At 41.4% G+C, this 21,851-nt stretch overlaps 1 protein-coding gene across 2 annotated transcripts in view; it reads left to right on the forward strand.

Annotated features, from left to right (window-relative positions):
• Positions 1–21,851, forward strand: part of LOC126367150 (uncharacterized) — a 193,536-nt gene that overhangs the window by 155,515 nt on the left and 16,170 nt on the right. The window contains exons 12-16 of one of the 2 annotated variants that reach the window (XM_050010555.1): positions 6,139–6,293; positions 11,168–11,283; positions 12,886–13,053; positions 13,923–14,120; positions 16,558–16,692. In XM_050010555.1, coding sequence (XP_049866512.1) covers positions 6,139–6,293; positions 11,168–11,283; positions 12,886–13,053; positions 13,923–14,120; positions 16,558–16,692 — 772 coding nt within the window. Of the gene's footprint in view, positions 1–6,138; positions 6,294–11,167; positions 11,284–12,885; positions 13,054–13,561; positions 13,661–13,922; positions 14,121–14,865; positions 15,155–16,557; positions 16,693–21,851 lie in introns of those variants that run through there. The other variant, XM_050010554.1, reaches the window with a different exon arrangement.

Here is a 21,851-nt window from a genome sequence, read left to right on the forward strand (position 1 = left end):
AGGATTCGAACCCGGAACCTCCGGATTGTGAGCCTAACGGTCAACCACTGGACCACGGAGGCCGTTATGTATTAATCCCTAATGACTCAAGCTCACTCAGAGCCACTTGTAATTGAAAATCCTAGATATATTTTTAACTATATAGCAACGATAGGGGTCAGCCCATCCCCCAAATATGGACCATTTCATTGAAAGTCATTTTTCAACAACATTCTCGTACTGATTAGCAAATCTTTCGCATCATAGTCAGGTTAATTCAGTTCTCCAATTTTCAGCATCTAATAAAATACAAATCTTAGTCACCCGATATTTTTATGAACTTAGTATCCACGCTTCACCGCGCTTTCTGTTAATCCAACGTGACAGGTGGTGAGCTGTATGGCAGCGCACCGTCTAACGCACTGGTCTAACAGAAAGCTCGGTGAAGCGTGAGTACTTAGTTCATCTTGCAATGGATGTACCTCTTGACTAACCCAATTGGGAATGTAGTGTTTATTTTTATTTAAACATACAGACACACATAAACTCACGCCTATTTCCCACCGGGGTAAGCAGAGGCTATAAAATTCCATTTGCTTCCATCCTGACACACTTCTCTTGCTTCCTCCACATACATCAATCGCTTCATACACGCACGCCGGTTCAGAGTAGACCGTATTAAACCTTTTATAAGGATATCTCCAATTTGGTCAATGTAAGTCCAAAGTTAAGTTTAAGTTAGTTGTTAGTTAGTTAACTTAGACTTAAAATCACGCCAAAAAAGGAGTGGGCAAAACCAATAATAGGTATGGATATGATGTTGGCATGTTGGCAGTTTGTTGGCCCACCGTCAAATTAAAATAGGTATGAGAAATGTAGCAAAACTTATTCAAAACAACGTAGATTATGTATCTGTGTCGAGATCGTGTTGTTTGCAAACGGTTGCCGGGCGATGGTAGAGACGGCACGCCATCGCTACATCCGCCGGCTGGCGCCCGCCCTAGCCAGTCACTACTCGGCCGCCCTGGCTGGCGGGCGCCACTCGATGCCACTTCCAGTATCACCCTTTCGCACGTGCTTAATCGTCTCCTCTTCAAAAGTGCCACAATAAGGAACAACGAGCTCTTAGTGGAACCGTACGTGATCTGCGCACCTTGCGACGTCTACTAAATACTTAGAAAAGTGTCTCGCAAAAAGTAAATTAATGGTAGCTGCTCAAAATGACTAAATAAGATAAATTATGATATTGCGTGTGATCAAACTTTCTGTTTTAATGTAAAAAACCAAGTTTGAGCGGTCAAGATGGATATAGTACATCGGTTGCACTATCTAGTGCTTTCTCAGAAGTCTGACCTGATGACGATGGAGAGGGAACAAAGACTGCGCGTGCGGCGACAATCTAGCCTTCCAGAATACAGCAGAGCAAACAAAACTCGTCAGCGATTAGAACAAGTGTACTTTAATGATGTGAGTTGAATTTTAAACACCTACTACATAGGTAGTAATTGGCGTACTTATTATTATTATTTTTTGCTTATTGCTTTGTTTTGCGTTTTATTTTTGAGTAGGTTTAGTAGGCAGTTAGTAGCAGTAGTAAGTGGGACATGGGTTGAGCTGATGAACTGTCACCATATTATGGTTACAAGGAAAGAAAAAAAAACTTTGTCATACCCATATTACGATATCGTATCAACGGCTGCAAGCTCCCTTTTGATTACTTGTGTTTTGGCCACCCCATTAGGGATAGCGGGCGTGAGTTTATGAATGTAGGTATGTAATATCTAAGCATTAGCAGAACCCAGACATTAACCCGAGAAGATAGGCAATCAAGGCAAAGAAGGAAGAATAGGTAAACTTTCAAATACGAGATTGGAATATTGTTATTAGGTAGGTAGGTAGTAGGCAGGAACTAAGACAAACTAGAGGGGAGATGCTTTAACACGTTTATTATTCGTATTCTAGCTATTACAATAATTTATTAAATTAAAAATGGGGGGAGCTGGATAGAAAACAACATTGTGCCGAGCACACGGCGCTATCTACTTCTATCTTTATTCACATTACTTTAAAAGTTACGTAAGTACTTATAACGCGCCAACCAGGATGATGTGCCTCAAACTCAAATCAAAATCACCTACGCAAGCATTTTTCCTCGAGTTACCCATTTCCGTTACAAGTGTTATTTATATTTATTCATATTCTTTGATCCAGAAACATTGATCGTTCGATTAAATGCCATGACCTACACTGTTTTTTGAAGCTCAAGTTTGATGAGGCTTCAGTCTAAATAGGTATTCGGTATTACACGACCGGAAACACGCTTGACAGGTTAAACTGAAAAGTAGGTGGGTGCTTACGTGTAGTATCTACTATATTACCTTACTAATTCACATGTGTTATGTTAAAGCTGTTAAAAGTAATTATTCTACAAAATCAGTTAACAAATTATATCTAACGGCTTCTACGGCTACACTTCGACTAAGTAGTTTCTAAAAACGCTACGAAAATAAAAGAAATATAGTAGGTACCATACCTAGTGGGCAGATAACCCGTTTCACCGTTTCCCATCCGCTTTGATAAGAAGCTTTATGGTTTCTACTTTTATTTGTACTTGACACGAATCTCGACCTTCTGATCTTGAGTTCTTGGCGCAATTTAAATATTCTGAAGGCATGGCAAGCGATAAGTTTGCGTAGCGACATGTTCGCTACAGAAGGAAGCCTTATCACGAAATGCCGGGCCGAGGAGGAAGTAAACCTCACGCAACCTGTTTCCTCAACCATTAACTAAATAAAATTGTAGGTACTTAGTAAATAAATACCTAACGAGATTTTAATAAGATTATTGTACTATAAAACCTTCAAATCCTCCCGACTTATATTCGTACCGTACGAGTCTGTTCTCGTATTATCCAAATGTGAATCGACTAGACACTGTTATTGAAGCACATATTTTAACACAATTTTATGTAAGTTGTTCTCAACTCCGTGTGATCCAAGAAGTCTCGCATAATTTCCATGAGATTTGTAAACTGAAGACAATCTCATTCTGGCATTCTGCCCAATGGCCATACCAGTCCTTGAAGTTTAATAACTTGAAAACCAGCTTTCGTTTCAATACTGCATCAAATAAAGTAAGTAAACGATGTATGTAATTTTCCTAAGAAAACATTTTTTATACCTATTAGCAGATATTCGATAACTATTTCAGTTGGAACAATCGAGGTTGATTGCTATGTCAGTAGAACTTCCTGTGGTTAAGTTCAAACTACGTACTAGGCACATTGACGAGTTTCGTGTCTAAGTATCCAGTGTTCAACGATGCCCGGTATTACCTATTACGTAACATGACTCTATCGATCAATAATAAAAAATACACAAATGAGTATCAAAAATTCAAAACATTATGAAAGGGGTCGAATAAAAGACATGTAAATCACTTAATTTGCATCAAACCGTTCTCGTGCCTCCGGTAAAAAGAACTTCACTATCGCTAGTAGGTATCTACTTAACTGTTACTAGGCACGTATGATAACTAGAACGGGAAGAAATATATAGGACCTTAGGTATCAAAAGATGTCTGGTGATCGGTACCTGATCATCTGAAAATTAAGGCAATACAGTCAGTAGTATAAGAGGGACTTGTTACAATAAGGTTGTATTGTATAATCCAAAGGCTTGAAAAGTTTGTCTCTCACGTTCCTTCCTAATTGGGTATTTTCTTGCGCTTGAAAGTCTGTTGTATCTAGATTGTTACAGTAATTTGTTTACTTTCTTTGACGACCGATTCAGTTAGTTACGGCGATTCCTGCTGTGAATAAGATGGTATTCTAGACTGATTTGAATACTTCTTTGCACGACGCTTCTTCGCAGGGAGTTGCAGGTCCTTAGATAGCTGCCTATACATTTATATACTTACTCGCTTTAATGTATATCTATGGAGGCCGGGTTCTCAGGGCCACCTTGCTATACCTTTGTACGCTCAAGACGATAGGAAACCTAATAACGTGCGATATTATATGTTTAGTGTCCTGTTACCTGTAATGGTTACCTATTTAGGTGCCAGGTAGGTACCTATATGGCTGCAAGAGTATATATATATTTATTATCATCTGTCTGGTTTATAAAAAACACCTACATACCTAAGTAACTATATACAATGTTTCAAAAATTAGACTTAAATCATAACTTGACCTTGTTTAACACCTTACTAATTGAGTGCGTACACATAGGTACCAACCTAAGTTTCAGATTGAATAATATTACCCTTACACACGCAATCGTACAATTAACGCGTGCTATAGTAACGGAAGAATTCGTTATCTAATTAATTGAGCTAAGTCAAGTAAGAAAAGTCGAATGAGACATAACAGCGTAGATACCTACGTGCCGATTGGATAGTAACTGTGGCGAGGTAAAACGTGGATCGGCAATTGGATTGTGGAAAATAAACACACCGATATATCGAGATAAAATCGATTATATTGCCCATAGAATGCACTATAGATTACAATAAGCACATAGGATAACTTAAAATAAATAGAATATTGTAAGGGTTGACGAGTGTGATCCAATATTACAGGAACAAGAACATAGACAATACGTCTATAAACTATATTACTACTCTATAGTCTTTGGTCTTATAAGTGTGGTCTATACACAGTCAATTTCTAACAGTAACTTACTTCAAGTAAATTATCGTGACGAAAATATATGTAAAATGAGATATAAGTTATTTTAGTTATTAGGGGTAAAGTGATTGAATTGTTGCATAGAACTAAAGTAGATATACTTAAGACGGACATAATTTACCTACAATAAGTCTATAATGGGTAGGTAATAACTTTATCTTTTGTAAACTTATTATAATATATTTAATATTTATGAGCGTGATTAGTATTTTGTTACCTATTCTATGCAATAAAAGTACTTATACTCCTTCCTGTAATGATTGCAAAGGCGAAGTTACAGTATAATCTGATATGAAAAAACTTATCTGAAAATTGTTAACATTCAGTTGTTATGGCTGAAGTGTTCTCGCAATGTTGTACGTTTTGTATCGATAATAAGGACTACACTCACTCTTCTCTTGGAAAAAGAAATATCCTAGCGCCTGCGGCACGGACTCCGCGCCACGCGCGCCGCGAATTATATTGAGGACTTCGACAAACAGCAGCCGTACGATATTTATCTACGTAGATAGCATTCGCTGTGTCTATTGCTCAAAGCCCTCGATATATATCGCACCGCTCGCGACGCAGAACACGTTATTCAAAACTTGTTACTACCCTATTATACTAAATAATTATACTAGAAAATGCTAAGATACGTAATTAAATATTGAATTAGGTGTAATGTAAGTACATTATATAACTAAATATTTTTTTTAGTTCATTGTACGGAAAATTGCGGGGTGTGTTAAATATTCATGTTTAAGTAGCTAAAGTTTCTAAGTCTTCGTTTCGTAAGTATTTCTTAGACTTCCCAAGACCAACCTCTTTTGAGTTTTGTGTCTGAAATCTTCGAAAGGGTCGAGTGACGGGCGACTTATTTTGTAGCTGCTATAATAATTTGATGATCCTCAAAATGTACGTTGGTCCTTATCTATACAACATCAAGGTATGATATTTCGTAACATTAATGTGACTTGTCATCCCATTAGTGTATGACGAGCATGGATGTAGGTTTGACTTTAAACCTAAAAACCTGACTTTAAACTTTAAACCTGTGTAGGTACATACTTAAGGACTAAGATGCAGGGGCATCTTAAAAGAGGATTTTTCAAGGTTGCGTCGAGCTTTACTAAGCACTCACTTGGCAAAATCCTCAGAAAATGCAATGTGAAATCTTACGTAAAATTCCCTTCTACGGAAAAATATTGTAGATAAACGAAGGTAGTATGATAATATGTACCTATCTATTAGAGATGGCCAATTCGGCAGAATTTTAATATCAATTTTAGTATTTTATAAACTTTAGTTTGTATTTTTACATCATCATTTCATTATTATAGACATTTCATAAAGTAGGTAATAAGAAATTTAGAATTTCGTCGTCGGTGAATGTTAAATTCTTAGATAAAATTTTATTTCAACAAATAGCCCTGATTACGTATTCATAAAGTGTCTTTTGTGATTCTCAACTGTATTTTTTTTTATAGAGAGAGCTATTTGCGGCTAAAGCGGACAGCGGCGCAGCGGCAGATCGGAAGCTCTCGTCGTCCTCAGCTGGGAGCATGAAGAATAAGTGGCTCAAGGCGTTTCGAAGCCTAAAGCCCCCTAGTGCCCCACCACCTCACGCCGCACCGCCTGACAAGTAAGAACACAGACCGAAGATAGGGCCTAGCTAAATTGCAGACGTTTTGAAAATGTGTAGGTATAATCGCTAACGTATAACCCGCCCGAGGTTGCGAGGTACCTAGATTGGCGCGAGTTATACGTTAGCGAGGCAAAATCGGAACCACCGCAACTTGGCTAGACCCCCGATGAACGCGCAATGTCTAACGTAACTCGAGGAATCAAACAAATTTTACGACCATGATCTTTAACGGCCATTCTTTTTACGGTAGGTACCTACCGAAGGTGAGGCGAGAAAATCAGGTGTATTCAGGGTTTGACGTTTTGAACTCGCTTACGTCACGTGCATGAAAATTACAATTCTGGACTGATATATTAAATCGATCCAACGTCGCAATCGAAGAAGAACGTATATTCAAAAGTGTGACCTAAGTAAGTCCAAAATGACAACCCCGAAAGTAACGTTATCATCTTATGTGATGCAAATCATATTATTATAAGTGTATCTCTTTATGGCTCGGTCAATCAATTTGCAGGACTTTGTGACTTTGAAATACAAAAAAAATAAAAAAAAACGATACGTTACACTGGAATACCTATGGATGTTTCGTTTTGACTAGTTTACTAGGTACTAATGACACGACATGAAACTTGAGCCTCAGTTGAAAACCTTTAACAGGTTAACCGTTATTGTGTTCTGGACAAGAACAAAGGATTTTGATCCTTTAGCAGTTTGCCGCTACACTAACGAAAAAAGCTACGCGACGTCGCCTTATAACCTAACCTTTAACCTTTTTGAGGAATCACATTCTCATTATGATTTTCTTCAAAAAAGCACTATTTCTTTCAATTAATTTCAACCAAGGGAACAGTGCCGGTTCATCTTACATCGTGTCCTGCACGCCCGAACACCTGCACGCAGGAGGATCTGATGAACGCTGCAGATAGCGCCATACTTATTGCCAAGTTTTGGTCCGATACTATTAAGTTTGCCATCGACACGATAAAAAGAATCTGGATAAAATTTAAGATAATTATTATTTTAAGTCCACCTCCACCAACCCGCAGTGGAGCAGCGTGGTGGAGTATGCTCCATACCCCCTCCGGTTGATTGAGGGGAGGCTTGTGCCCAGCAGTGGGACGTATATAGGCAGTTTATGTATGTTATGTATTATTTTAAGTAATATTATTTTAAATTTAAGATGATATTTTACCAGGATTGTAATTAGCGTGTCTATTGTCAGGATTTGTTAACAATAATCACATCCGAATGTAATTTTTCAAAAAGGTGCTGCATAGGCTGCATAGGTTTTCACAATAAGGTCACGATAGCTATGTAAAGGTGCCACCAAAACAATTTACTTATATTTACAGCATTAAATATTCCTTGCTTTTATAAAAACGAAAGGATCAATCATTACTAAAGCTTAATGTGTTCCGCGTTTACAAATTACCTAATAGACGCACAAACCATAGAAACCTACTAACCTACCTATCTATTAAATAAGTATATAATATTCTCTATCTATAAAAACAGAACATACGACTCGTTACTCACGTAGGTATCTAGTTATACCTAATATGGAAATTGAATATCGAATTTGTTTAGGATTAAAGGAATGAGAAGTTAGATTGAGAATCCGCTAATATGAAAATCAGCTTCAAATTAGACTGCGATTGAATTCATCAGCGACATTCCCGGCTAGCCTGAAAATACGAGACAAGTATCGTAAATGTTTTCGAGAAACCAGTTAAAATACTTTTTATTTAAGTTCGCCTCAGACTAAGACTAACGGCTTAAAACTTAGGAAATTCGTTCTTATTTTCGCGTAAAAACGCGGTCCTCCTAGGCGCTTTTAGCTTATAAACTGAGTTCGAAGCCGGTAATACACTTTCACGAGCACGTTTTATGGAGATGTCACTTTGCACAGCGTTTCGGAAAACAAGGATAATGTCATTTGTGATTGCATCGTTGCGGACACGGTGGCCTCTACCTACACCTGCGTATCTAGGTCGGACAGTTTCAATTAGAACCGCCTCTCCAGAGTTGAGGCACTGTTATAATTACTGTTTGACCACTCTACGTCTTAACTTAATAAATAGAATCCATCCGACAAATTACACGAGCCACCTCTATTAATGAGTAGCTTCCCCATCAAACTATTACAGTGCTCGGCAAAACATCCTGTTCATAATGCCTACAAAAAAATTATTCTCTATTTGTTTTTCTTATAGATTAAAGTACACAATTGCTACAGGTCAATATATGATTGTGTGACTGATAATTATATTGAAAACCGAAATATTCTTAAATAAGCTTTTTACATTTGTACCTCCGAAACGTTAACGAAGTACAATCTTCTCTCGTGTGGGTTGTGAGGTAGATTTCCAACCTCAGCAACCCTGGTGTCAGGGTTATTATTGAGCCGTCAATTCCCCTGACATGGCTCATGTAACGATTACTCACTTACATCAGTAAGTAGTAACCGGGACCAACAGCTTAACGTGCCTTCCGAAGCACGGATCATCTAACTTTCGGACAATCAGGTGATCAGGTTGTAATACATATTCTAACCAAACTAGGGATCACAAAGTAATTTTTGTGATATGTCCTCACCGGGATTCGAACCCCGAACCTCCGGATCGTGAGCCCAACGCTCAACCACTGAACCACAAAGGCCGTTTACACGAAGTTACAATGTTTGAGCTTTAGTTACATTTAGTACGATTGTGCATCTAATTAGGTATATAGAATTTGATCTGTGTAAGGAAATATATAGTTTATGTCAATTATTTGCACTGAGTATCATAGGTTGGTATTGGCTCTGCAATCTTGTCCAATCACGGTTTACACGACAGCTCTCGACTCTCGTACGACATGTTGACAACTAAGTGGCTTTTCTGCTAGGGAAGCCTGAAAATTCTACTGCAATGAAACCTATACCTATACCTATACATCAAAATTCCATAGTACATCGAAATTCCATATACCCACGACCCTCATACATCTTAAATGCATCAGACGAAATATAAACGTGCTAATACATTTTACTGGTTCAATGTTTAGGTGCAATCACAGAGTTCTTATTATCTGTAGGTACAATACAGTTCTTTCCCAGACTGTTACATAATGGTGTTAAAATGTATGTCTGTGCAAACGAGATTAAAAACGACACGTCTACACACGTTGCCTGGGGCTTCGTTAAACATACTTAACAATAAATAGTATTGCAACTAGACTAAAGCCATTATACATCGTTAATATAGGTACCATGAAGTCGGTAAAAATAAAATAATTTTGCAAAATATCTCCAATGTGTTGAACAATAGATAATTTTGCTTAGTCCACAACAGACATCTCCTTATTTTAAGTTATACCTGTCTTTTTCTTATCTACCGAAAAGGAAACGTTAACACTGCAGTTAGTTTAGTTAAGTTCCCAAAAACTCAAGTTCAAGCTGATTTAAATAGCGCTTAAAAGTTAAGTTCAAAGAATATTCGCACTTGGGCGAATTCCAAGTTCAATGTAAATAACCAAATACGAGTTAATGAGATGCATACAAAGCTCCTGACAAAACTCCAATATTTATACAACTTTAAAAGAAGTGGCACTTCATTTACCTTATTTTGTTCTCAATTATGCATACTTTTGTGACCCAACACAATTAAAATGTAGATAAATTCAGTAAAAAATACTTCCAAGTATGAATAATAGAAATGTTTTTCGGAATGTTTTAAATTCCCCCTTAAAAGAATGTGTAAATTGATGTTAATTCACGTCACGTCCATTGCTTATTTATTCCAGTTTTTCGTCATTATTATACTTTGTATTTGCTTTAAGCGTAAGTAACACAACACATTTATTACTATGCAGTTGAGTTACTTGCGCTTCTGTAACTAATCTGTGATGTCTCGAATGCTTCTCCAACGATGGAACTGTCGTACTACCGGCAGTTATGACGGAGTATTCGTTTCCATCATAGATTCTCTGCACATCATCGATTTACAAGTGTTACTTAATCACATATAACTGGAATGTCATGTTCATCTTGGTGTTTCTCTCTTCTTGCATCAATAAAGAAAGAATCAAATGTACCACGCGGTGTCGACGGTAATGGCGATGAGGTAACTTTGCCCTGTAGGTGTGAGCCTGTTGATAAATGTGTTCCCTACCCCATGAGACTCTTCTAGAACTCGCTCGACTCAAACACGTAGAATTCATCTATTACTTACCTACAAAACAAGCATGAACAGTATAGATTGTGGCCCAGAACACTACACTTGCTTTTGTACTCCTTCCTGCAGCACTTGCCCGTATGGATTTTTCATAAAATCCATTACGGAAACACAGCTTACAGTCTTATCGCATGATCAAAGTACCTATCATACCTACATACAGTGTTGTTGTTTTGCTTTCGATGTTGACTCATTGAGTAGGTAAATTGTTTCTCGTGTTCACTGTATTCCAATCGGGGCCATTACCATGGTCATTAGGCGTACAACTTGTGGCAGAGCCAGGGTTATTACAAGCCACCTACCAGACGATCCACATGGTGTCTCCCCTTGACCTTGAATGTCATCGATCGATGTGATGACGTGTATTTGTGTGACAGCTCGTAGAGCACCCGTACGTTATGATAAATGACCTATCTATAGTTAGCTACTTGTTTGGTATTCAATCGCTCTACTTTGCTATGATTGAGTAAACATTCGCTTTTATTTGTTATGCAAGTTAATTAGTGATTTCACTCGTGGATCGGACTATAGAATCACGTAAACTCTTCTGTGGCTTTAATTGTGTCTGTTAGTATCATTCTGAAACCCGTATTTACTCACTTCCGACTATATTTCTGAAGAGTAAAGATCAGAAAGTAAACTTGTGTGTTTCTTTAGGAGGAATGGCGCGGCACGAGAAGCGATGCGCGCGGGTGAATCAGACGCCCACAATTTTCAAGAATACACCTACAAGAAGATCACACCATGCGACGTTTGCTCACAGGTTCTTAGAGGTAACAACTTACTTTATTTGCCTACTTAATATTTATTTACTTTTGAAAGCTGATATCCGCGCCACGTTTTATGTTTCTGATCCACAATGTTAAATTGAATCACCAAGCCACGGATTCAGTCGCTGTGTAATGTTACACACGAAATCACAGCACTACAGTCGCGTGTAAATTGCAACCACAGGACTGTAAGCATTAAGTTATTGTCCAAGACGTTTCAAATAAGCGGTAGACGAGTAAACGAGCCTAAAAGTGACTTCACAATTCACGTCTGTCACCGCCTGGCACATTGAAACTGAAATGGAATAATAACTAACTATCGATGTATATACCTTGTCCGTGCCTTGTACGAACGGAGGCATTACTGAACGAGGTTCGACGAACTACATCCGTTTTTTAAACTCATTATTATCGCCAAAAGCATTTTTTGTTGTATAACTTCATGCTAAAATTACTTCGCTTTAGGTTCTGTGATTTTTTGTTACATTAGGGTCGCGTGGTAATAACAAAAGCTACAAAAAGTACAACAACTATCTTTTTATTAAAAAGGGAATTGTATTATAAGTCTCTAGCTTTTGTCTTGTGCTACTTTTCTTCATAATATATACTCGTATCTCCTGTAATAAGTGGTATAACATTGTGGTACACTAGCTGAGATAGAGCGTTGAATAAAATTTTTAATTAAAAATCAATTCGAAGTTGGTACCTAATCGTCTTAAACGTTGTACCGGGTGAGAGCCTTCAGCGCTCCCCATTTGTCCGGCCAAGTAGTTAATGCCATCTGCGGCAAATCTACAATAAGTCACGTCAAAAAAAAAGTACCTAATCGACATATTTACAAGAAACACCTACGCTTGTCTAAAGATTATACTATCGGAAAATACGAAAGTTTTGAGATTTTCATAGAAGTGGATCATTTGTTTCAGAAAATAACAACGAAAAAGTTTTTCGTGGAACCTCTTTAGCTTCACACAAAAGTTGTGTTGTGAACCGTGTAGAACTCGATAAATGGGTGTCCGACCTATTCACGGGTCGTCGAAGGTCCGTATCTTGCGCCTGCTATGTAAAATCTGAATCGGTTGTGTTCACGCCTCGCGCCGCAAGCCTTTTGTCTCATGCCGTTGAACCACGAATTCCGATTAACGACAGAACTCAATACTTTCAGGTCACTGACAAGGCGGTTCGATTTGAACGTTCGAAATTGATTTTATTAGCGCGTTTATAAAATTAGATTCGCAAATTCGGGGTCAGAAGTACTTAATCACAAGTTCTTCGAAAATACCTACAACATAGGATAAATAAGTACCTAAATTAAATATCTGGTGCTTTTGGCTTGGAGATTTGATGAATACCTAAATGATAATCTAAAATTGAATATTTATAATCGTTTTTTTTATTTATTTTTTTTCATTATATCCTTAATCTAAATACATGGTTTGAATGATGCCGTTAAACCACAGAGGTAAATAAATAAGTAAATCGTCTAAAAACACATTGACCGCGTTTTTTTGTTATTTTGTTACATATGTATATGTGTTATTTTTAATATGTGTACGATAAAGATTATATAATACCTAATAAAGAAAATGTTTTTTTTTTGTTTAGGACACACAAGGCAGGGACTACGATGCAGGTTGTGTAAGATGAACGTGCACACAGATTGCTTGCCGCAAGTTGGTAAATGCCAGACGAAATCGCGACTCTTGCGCAGACAGAAGAGCACCTCCGAGATCGAGGCCCATAGGGTCCAAGAAACTGCTTTCGAGGAAGAAAGTAAGTCCTCCATAAGTCCATTGAAATCTCAAGATTCATACGTATTATACAATACACTTACTGCCTCTGCTATAGTTGCAATAGCAGAAACAAGCAAATTATGTAGTTTGATATTGTTAAAAAAAAATATATAAGTAATATGCTTTTTGATTGAACTGAAGATATTCTACTATTAAAATAGGTACCATACTTAGTACTAATTATGATTGAAATCCTAACAATTTGTCATATAGATGATGCAATCAGAAGCTGTGGTAAGTTATGTTCAACCAGCTCTTAGTTGTTAACACAAGATTCTGAAGCGTAGACTAAGTACTGATTTTACTACTGAAAATGTAATTTACGAAAATGCCTATCAATTTACCAAATGACTTTGTTATGCAGTAATTTACATTAGAACACGACACATCGCTCTAAATCATCCAGCTTGCAAAAACTACGCCACGATTTGCATAAACACGCAACAGCTAAAATAAACACAGTCGGAAGCTAACTTCACATTGTCCAGGGGTGGAGGATGGATGGCTGCCAGGACAGAGACTGACTAGAATCTCCTTCAGGGGAACGGTCGCGTTCGATGATGATTTCGATAGCTTCTATGACGAGGGTATAGTATGAGTCAGCCAGAAGTGATCCCTCTGCACCCTCCCCAAGCCGAGCATTCGAAAACACTAACTCTTTAAATCTGATTACCTACCATAATTTTATGTATAGAGAGTTACTTACAGAGACTGTTGTCCGAGATTACCGAATTACTAACAAAACCACAGACACGATCCCTGCCTGACTCCACACATAATAACAAATCGAGCTCCTCATGATTGCGTCGTGGAGGTGACCCAGACTAACCCATTTCGCTCGGTGCTCAGAGGAGGAAGTGGATCAGACCTACCAAGTTCTGAAGCGGGCCAACGAAATCGCCAAGCCGGGCGGCGGCGGGGAGTCGCGTGGGGGCCCGGTAGTGCGCGTGTCGGCGCCGGCGCCGGACGAGGCGCCGCCGGCGCGCTCCCCGGCCAGGCCCACCGCGGGGCTCGCCGTGGCGCCGCAACCCATCTCCTCTAGCTCAGGTCTGGCGCCGCACCCGAGCTCGCTCGCTTCTCCGCTCGAGACGCGCCGTAGGCCGCCGGCCGTCGCTTGCCAAGCGCGACTCGCGCCGCCTGACGTGCGACGGCCGACTGGCAGCTTCAATTCACTCGTTTTCAGTAGCGTCGAGTTGTTTTTGCACGCATTCCTTTAGTCGCGGGCGCAGGGCGGGGGCGGGGTGCGGTCGGTACTGAGCGCTACTTGTCGGTAGGCGCGGCGACGCGGCCCGACGGCGGCGTGCGGCGGAGGCTCTTCGCCGGCGTCAAGAGTTTGTCGATGTGGGGCTCGCGGTCGCGCCGCGGCTCGCCGCAGCACCGATCCATTTCTCTGCCGGAAAGTACGCGCCCACGGCTGCCGTAGCGCAACGCTCTCTCAGAATCACGGCTATGAAACAAGCTTTGTTTGTCCCGTCTACTGGGTTTCGGTGCCTCGTTTACGTTGTGTGTTCAGTTTATTTATTTTTTATTTCGCAGTTGCGGTGTTAGTTTTTAGAGCATAGGACTAAAACTAGACGAAGCTCGGCGTATACCCCTAGATGCTTGAACCTCTCCTTTACAGGATTACATCACTTCATGAAAAGGCATCGATGAACATGCGATATGTCATGTCCTCCTGTCTCCTCTTTTCATGTTACCTGTAATATTTATTTTATGTTTAATTTTTATTTGTTATATTATGTTTTGTTTAATTTTTATTTATTTTGTTTTGTTTTCCGCGTTATCTTTGCAGAGTCGGAGCAGACGATGTCGCGCCCGTTCGGACAGCCCCTTTGTTTTGTTAACGAGAACGGCGATCCTCCGCCTTCGATCCTCAAGTCAACAGCCAGTGTCAAGAAAAAATGATTATAGACTTTTCTGTCCCCCGGGAACGAGACCATGAATCATACGCCTCGCAGGCAATGCACTGACTCAGCGCGGCTGAGCCGCCTCTCGATGTCGAATACATTACTACCCCGAAGCGCCCCGCGTTCTGTGATATGTATATTGTTACTGTTACAATAAAAGTCAGATCTACCTAAGCAATTTCCTTTTTCTGGTTCAACCTCAATTTGCAATTTTGCACTATATTTCACCGATCTTTCGAGCGGATCCGCTCCAGGCCTAAGCCAGCCAGCATTGGATGTAAGTGGTGCATGGCTTAACAGGGCATTCTGGCGATTATGCATGTGTTTTTTATTTCGGCAATACATACAATTTATAACACAGAACTGCTAACCTCTAACTTGCACCCGTCGAGCTCGCAATTTACTCACAATACTAGGTAACTCGATTTTGTTCGTTTTGTCACGATATACTAACAAGTTTTCGCCTACTAAATGATATCACAGAACACATGATATAAAGACACGATCGTCGACTTTATGGTGTCCACTATACCTACTCTCGTCCTACTGAAGTTTCTTTTTGTTTTAGCTTTATTTTGAGCTTTTTCATCCGCCTCGTTTTTCTCACTACTGAGCCAACAGGGCATCTTCCACAGCAAGGTTTAGACATAGTTATGTTAACATAATTATAGACGCGTTGCTGTTTATTTTGTCCACACAGGTTCGATGAAGAACTCCAAGAGTGCCCAAATGTTGAGGCAGGCAGACCGCACCAGTCCCTTACCTGGTACCAAAATGACGTATCTAAGCGATTCCCCGTAGACTTTGTTAATTGAGAGATTCGTTGCATCAACGAGCATTTTGTTATAAAATCTCATTCAAATGCCACTTAATTTTCTGTTACTATCCAACGAACGCTGCTGATGACGGGCTGCATCCAACAAATAGATTTTATTCCGTAACTTTAGTCGGTTCCGTTTATAATGCGCAACATAGTCTACGAATAAGAAGCTTCATTTAGTAGCACTGTAGACTAGGTGTAAAGTATGTACGTAGTATTTATCTGAAAAGGAATCAGAGTCACAGTTATCGTAGGAGTTTGCAGTTCTCTCTCTACCTCTCTTTCTATGTTTCTTTCTTTATCTATTTTTACTTTTATCTTTGGTAGTTATTATAATTTGCAATGCTTACGCACACTTTACTGTTGTAATTTTACAAAATATACATTTGCTTGTTTAGTTTTTAACACTTAATAACAATTTAACTTTTTAAAGACAATAAATATAAGTACTTTAATGAACTCTAGAATTTTTGGAACTTTATAATTATTTCTAAAACAAACTTATCTTTACTTACCGCGAACATTTAAATTGTAAAATGGAAATTATGTCGAGGAAATGGAAATAACAGTAAAGTTCTGGAAATTTTCCCATACAAAATTAGTTTACAAGTTTTGAACTCATTCATTTTTACACTGCCGATAAACAAACATAATGAATTCCATTGTTTTTTTAACATTAGACTCATTTATATCGTGTGTGAAGTGAAGCTAGTTGTGGTCGGTTGTGTTCTATGCTCATACTGCGTGACTGTTGTAGCGCCACACTCGCCGAGACGACAAAAGTTGAACCTTAGGATGAAGAGCCTTTCGCTGGACTCCCCGGAGTGCGGCGAGCTGCGCCGCCGACCACCGGCGCGTGAGCCCGCCACCGCGCAGGGCAGTCGCGTCCTCTGTACGCACATCGCAGTAACAACCCACCCACCCGGGTCCAAACAACCTCTAGTTTCTAACGCTTCCGCAACTCTGCTGCTGCTAGCTTTAAGCTTGCAATACCGGAAGACTCACAGAGCCTTGGTTATTTGGACTCTGGCCATTTTTATGTCAAACTGTAAATGTGAGCACCGCGATGTTCCAAGCTCCAATATACTTCCCTCTGGCTTAGCTTGCGTTTTATAGATGCAACGACTTGTGCTGTCTTCTCTAGAAACTCCGTATGTGGTGCGCTTTCGTCGTCGTACAATGAAGATACAAAATGTGTTGTATGTGTTTTCCTTAGAAATCCTTTTTCCTGTCGTTTATTTATTGGCGTTGTGAGCGGGACGCAGTAAGCACTAATGTGAGGATGATAAAATTCAGTATTGCAAAACAATCTAATCAAACGTGAGTGATATGACATTCGATCACGCGCAATATTTTTCTTCTTAGAATTCATCATAACATGCGAAAATATCATTCTTAATTCGAATTCATTTAGATTCCTCACATGTTTTGGCATATCGGAAATTTTGCAGTTATCTTTGATTACCTAGGTATGCTCACTGTGCATGTTATTTTAATTCGTATTTTCGTCTTTTCTAGGTAGTTGCAGAACACTTTGCATGAGACATGGCTTTAATAGAGTTAATAACTACCCGCATTATAGAACACGATCATGTACGTTATTGAAACCTTAAACAATTACCTACAACAGGGGAGGAACGCTTGTAACAGAATTACCTATAGTTCACAATGCCTTCTAGTATTTTTTATTTGTGATGAGCTATGTAGTATATACATATTACATTATATCCTAATCTTTAAGCTTCAATATACAGTAAGTGACACTGTACTGAATAGCTCATGATGATGAGTTGATATCAAGTAGAATTTTCCCTCGCAAAAGTATGGAACTGAAAATAATTAAAAAAGAACATTCACTCTGCGTCGAGCGGCCGTCCCGAACGGTCGTTTGTTCAGAGGTCCCGAGCTGCGCCCCGCAGCTCCCCGCGCTGCGCCCCGCAGCCCCCCGCCGCGCGCCCCGCGCCCCGTGCCGCCATTGTCTGCCGGCTACCTGCTGGCGTGACCCTGCCGCCATACATTGAGCCAACAATAGTTCTTCTCAGAACTTGCTGGCTTATCTAAGTTTCAAGGTTAAAATAACGACTGTTATTTTACAGTTGCATCGATCTTAATTTAAAACCACAGTTTCGTGGTCCTCAGTGGATACCTTGCGGTGTTAACTAAGCTGAGTGGGACGTGGCCCTGGGGCGTCCGCTTGCCTCACTTTGAGGCAGGCATATTACCCGGACGGGGCTAGAACCACCGGCCTTGGGGTCTACCCTAGTCGACTCTAGCTGTCACCCGGGGTAGAGTGACCAATCTCTACCCCTTATTCTTTTCTCTTCGTGTTTCGGGGTGTAAAAACCCTCCGCACTTAGAGCATAGGAACCCTCTTGCACAATAAGATCGGCAAAGGGATACCAGCTTAGGGCACACCATAAGCACACATCCTCTTTGTTAACCCCAACCAAAGAGGCAAAACTCACTCTCACACACCCTCGAGCAATCCCACTCGAGTTGCGAAAGTTAGCGAGCGATCGCCTCAGAGTTTCTTGCGCCGCTTATTCTCTGAGGAACGCTTTTGCGAAGCGGTAGTAATTATTCTATAGCAGATTGGCCGTCCCTTAAAAATGGCCGACAGCTCCGAGCTGTGGGCCGAAATCGGTAAACTAATTTTGACGCATATCCTAGCGGATAAAAGCAGCGCGCTTTACGCTGAGATATGCCGATTAGTACCTCAAGTTGCGGCGTTAACCTTGCCTTCCGCGCCTCGCGTTGATAGCCCTCGTGCCGACCGCGCTTCGTCACCCAGTCTCCCCGCGACCCCCTGCCCCACCGCGTCCTTCGCGTCGTTTCCCGGCCCTGCCCGCCCCGCCGCGTCTCTAGCTTTGTCCCAATCGCGCGCGTCATCTCCTTCCCCTGCTTCCCTCCTCGCCGGTGACGATGAGGTATCGTGCGATGTTCGTATGGACGTTGCCGAGTCCGATTCGTCGTCGGAGTGTGTGGAGTCGTCCTCTTCGGAGGACATATTCACGCTCGTGGAGGGCCGTAAGGGAAAACGAGCCCGCCGTCACCGTGAATCTGAGCCTGCTAAGGTTCAGAAAACGTCCTCGGGAACGTCGATCCCCCCCTCTTCCATCCCCGAGGTCCGTAAGGTCCCTTCCAGCCCTTCTAAGGCTGTCACTGAAGTACAAAAAGGTCCCACCCCTCCGCCCTTGTACATGAGGGACAAAAATAGGTGGAATGAAGTCTCCCTTCGGGCGAAAAAGGAGAACATCGTAATCACCAGCGCCCGCACGACCCAAGATGGGATCAAAATCCAGGTCCCGTCATCTTCTGAGCATAGAAAGCTCACTTCGATTCTAAAAGGTAGAGGAATACAATTCCATACCTACGCCCTCCCGGAGGAACGTATCCTCCGTATTATTCTAAAGGGAATCCCTAAGGAGTGGGAAACCACTCTTGTTAAGGAGGACCTTATTAAAAACGGTTTTCCGGTTCTCGAGGTGCACCGTATGCACCGCGGTCGTGGCCAAGTCCCGTACGACATGGTCACCGTTATATTAGAAAGGACGGATGAGGGCAAGAAGATCTTCAACCTGAAGACTTGTTGCGGTCTATCTGGCCTTAAAGTTGAAACTCCCCATAAGGGAGGCCCCCCAACGCAATGTCATAGATGCCAACTTTACGGGCATTCTAGTAGGCATTGTCATGCCAAGCCTAGGTGCGTAAAGTGCCTAGGTGATCACGCTACCTCGGATTGCCTTAGAGGCAAAAACGAGGTGGAACCCCCTAGCTGTGTGCTGTGTGGTCAGCAAGGTCATCCTGCGAACTATCGCGGATGCACCAAGGCTCCACGCACCCACCATAAGGTAGCTCAACGAAGGGCAGCCCGCGCTGCAGCTTCCCAACCTGGTCCCACTAAGGCCCATATGGCCCCTTCCTCGCACTCTACTCGCGATTTCCCGGCTCTGCCACTCACGCAGACCAAACTCGCGCCACAGCGTCCATCCGCATGGATTCGTCCCCCGGCAATCGTCCGACCCACAAATCCGCTCCGCGCCCAACCTAGTAGCAACTTAGGTATTCCTGCAGCCACTCTTGCGCCTCATCCGGTTCCTGCGATGGCCCCTCAGGCCTCTGCGTTTCCTGTCAACCAGTTTAGGGAATTTAGTATTCTCTTTAAGTCGGCCCTTAGTCAACTTGACAGTTTATTAGACTCCCTGTCCCAATTTAAAGCCTAATAATGGATTGTACGAATAAAAGTAGAGTCAAACCGCGTTCCCTTACAATAGGTTTTTTCAATGCTGATGGCATCTTAGGTCAACGTGCAGAGATTCACGAGTTTGTAAAACATCATCAGGTAGATATTTTATTAGTGCAGGAATCTTTCCTCAAACCCTCTAATCGCGACCCCAAGATGGCGAATTATAATTTAGTGCGAAACGACAGGATCTTTGCGCCCAAAGGGGGCACTCTCATTTATTATAGAAAGTCACTTCACTGTATACCTATAGACCCGCCTGCCCTCACTGACATTGAGGCTTCGATCTGTCGAGTGGGCATGACAGGACATCAGCCAATCACACTAGTGTCGGCTTATCTATCTCCTAATAACTCTAAGAGGTTACTTAGAAGTGACCTCGAAGCCCTCTTTAATCTCAGTAATTCAGTCATAATTGCAGGCGATCTTAACGCTAAACATCTTTCTTGGAGTTGCTTAACAACAAACACAAGAGGCAGGGTATTAGAAACTCTAGCCGAGCCCCTCTATTATGATATAATAACACCATTGCAGCCCACTAGATATCCCCCTGACTTGAACCACAGACCAGAAATACTCGACTTGGCGCTTCTAAAGAACATAAACTTACGTCTATGTTCTATAGAAGTACTACACGAGTTACAATCCGACCACCGACCTGTTATATTAAAACTAGGCTCCCGTTTAGACGCCCCTGATAATCCAGCAACCCCTAAGACAGTACTGGACTGGGAGAAGGTGGCCGAAGGCCTCCAGTCTTCTAGTTCAATATACTTAGATAGTATCCCAGTAGAAATAGTCTCCTTAGAGGAGGCCTCGACAGCTATTAACTCCCTCACGGATCACGTGAGGTCGGTTTTGAATGAAAGTTCAAAACAGGTTCCGGAGATGGAAGACCATCGCTGGAAACTGCCTACCGACATCCGTGATCTGCTAACGGAGAAAAACGCAGCCACCCGCGCATATGATTCCAATCGCACCGAGGAATGTCGCCGTCATTTGCGTCTCTTGCAGCATACTGTAAGAAAACGTATTAATGACATGCGACAGAATCGGTGGGATAATCTTTTGAGCGGCATTGAGCCCCACCACCAGGCCATCTGGCAGCTGTCTAGGTCTCTTCAAAAGGATACGGTTGTTCCTACTCCTCCTCTCAATAGGCCTAACCAACCCCCCGCTTTTGACGATGACGAAAAAGCCGAATGCCTTGCCGACAGTCTCGAAGCCCAATGTTCGCCCAGTACTCTCCCTATCGATCGTAGGCACCTCTCGACGGTGAACTCTGAAGTTCAGCGTAGGGCTTCTGTACCTCCCACCGATCCTCCTCTTCCACAGGTTACTGAGGAAGAGGTACTAGGTATCATCAAAAGATTTCATACCCGAAAAGCCCCTGGCTCAGACGGTATCACGAATCGTGTCCTTAAAAACTTCGGTGCTCCCCTCATCTGCTTACTAACGGCAATATTCAACGTCGCCATGAGCAACTGCGTCTTTCCACAGCAGTGGAAAGAAGCAATTGTAATTGGTATACCAAAGCCTGGGAAACCTAAAAACGAACCTTCCAGTTACCGCCCTATAAGTCTCCTCAATACCATGGGGAAGATTTATGAGCGGCTCATATTTGCTAGATTACGGGACTACGCCGAATCCAATAGTCTTATTCCACCAGAGCAGTTTGGTTTTAGAACCAAACACTCCTGCGTTCAACAAGTGCACCGTATTGTTGAACATATCTCCAGTAGATTAAACTTAAAAAAACCTGTCGCTACGGGAGCGCTCTTCTTCGATGTGGCGAAAGCGTTCGACAA

This window comes from Pectinophora gossypiella, chromosome 5, assembly GCF_024362695.1.
Source record: "Pectinophora gossypiella chromosome 5, ilPecGoss1.1, whole genome shotgun sequence".
Taxonomy (NCBI): domain Eukaryota; kingdom Metazoa; phylum Arthropoda; class Insecta; order Lepidoptera; family Gelechiidae; genus Pectinophora; species Pectinophora gossypiella.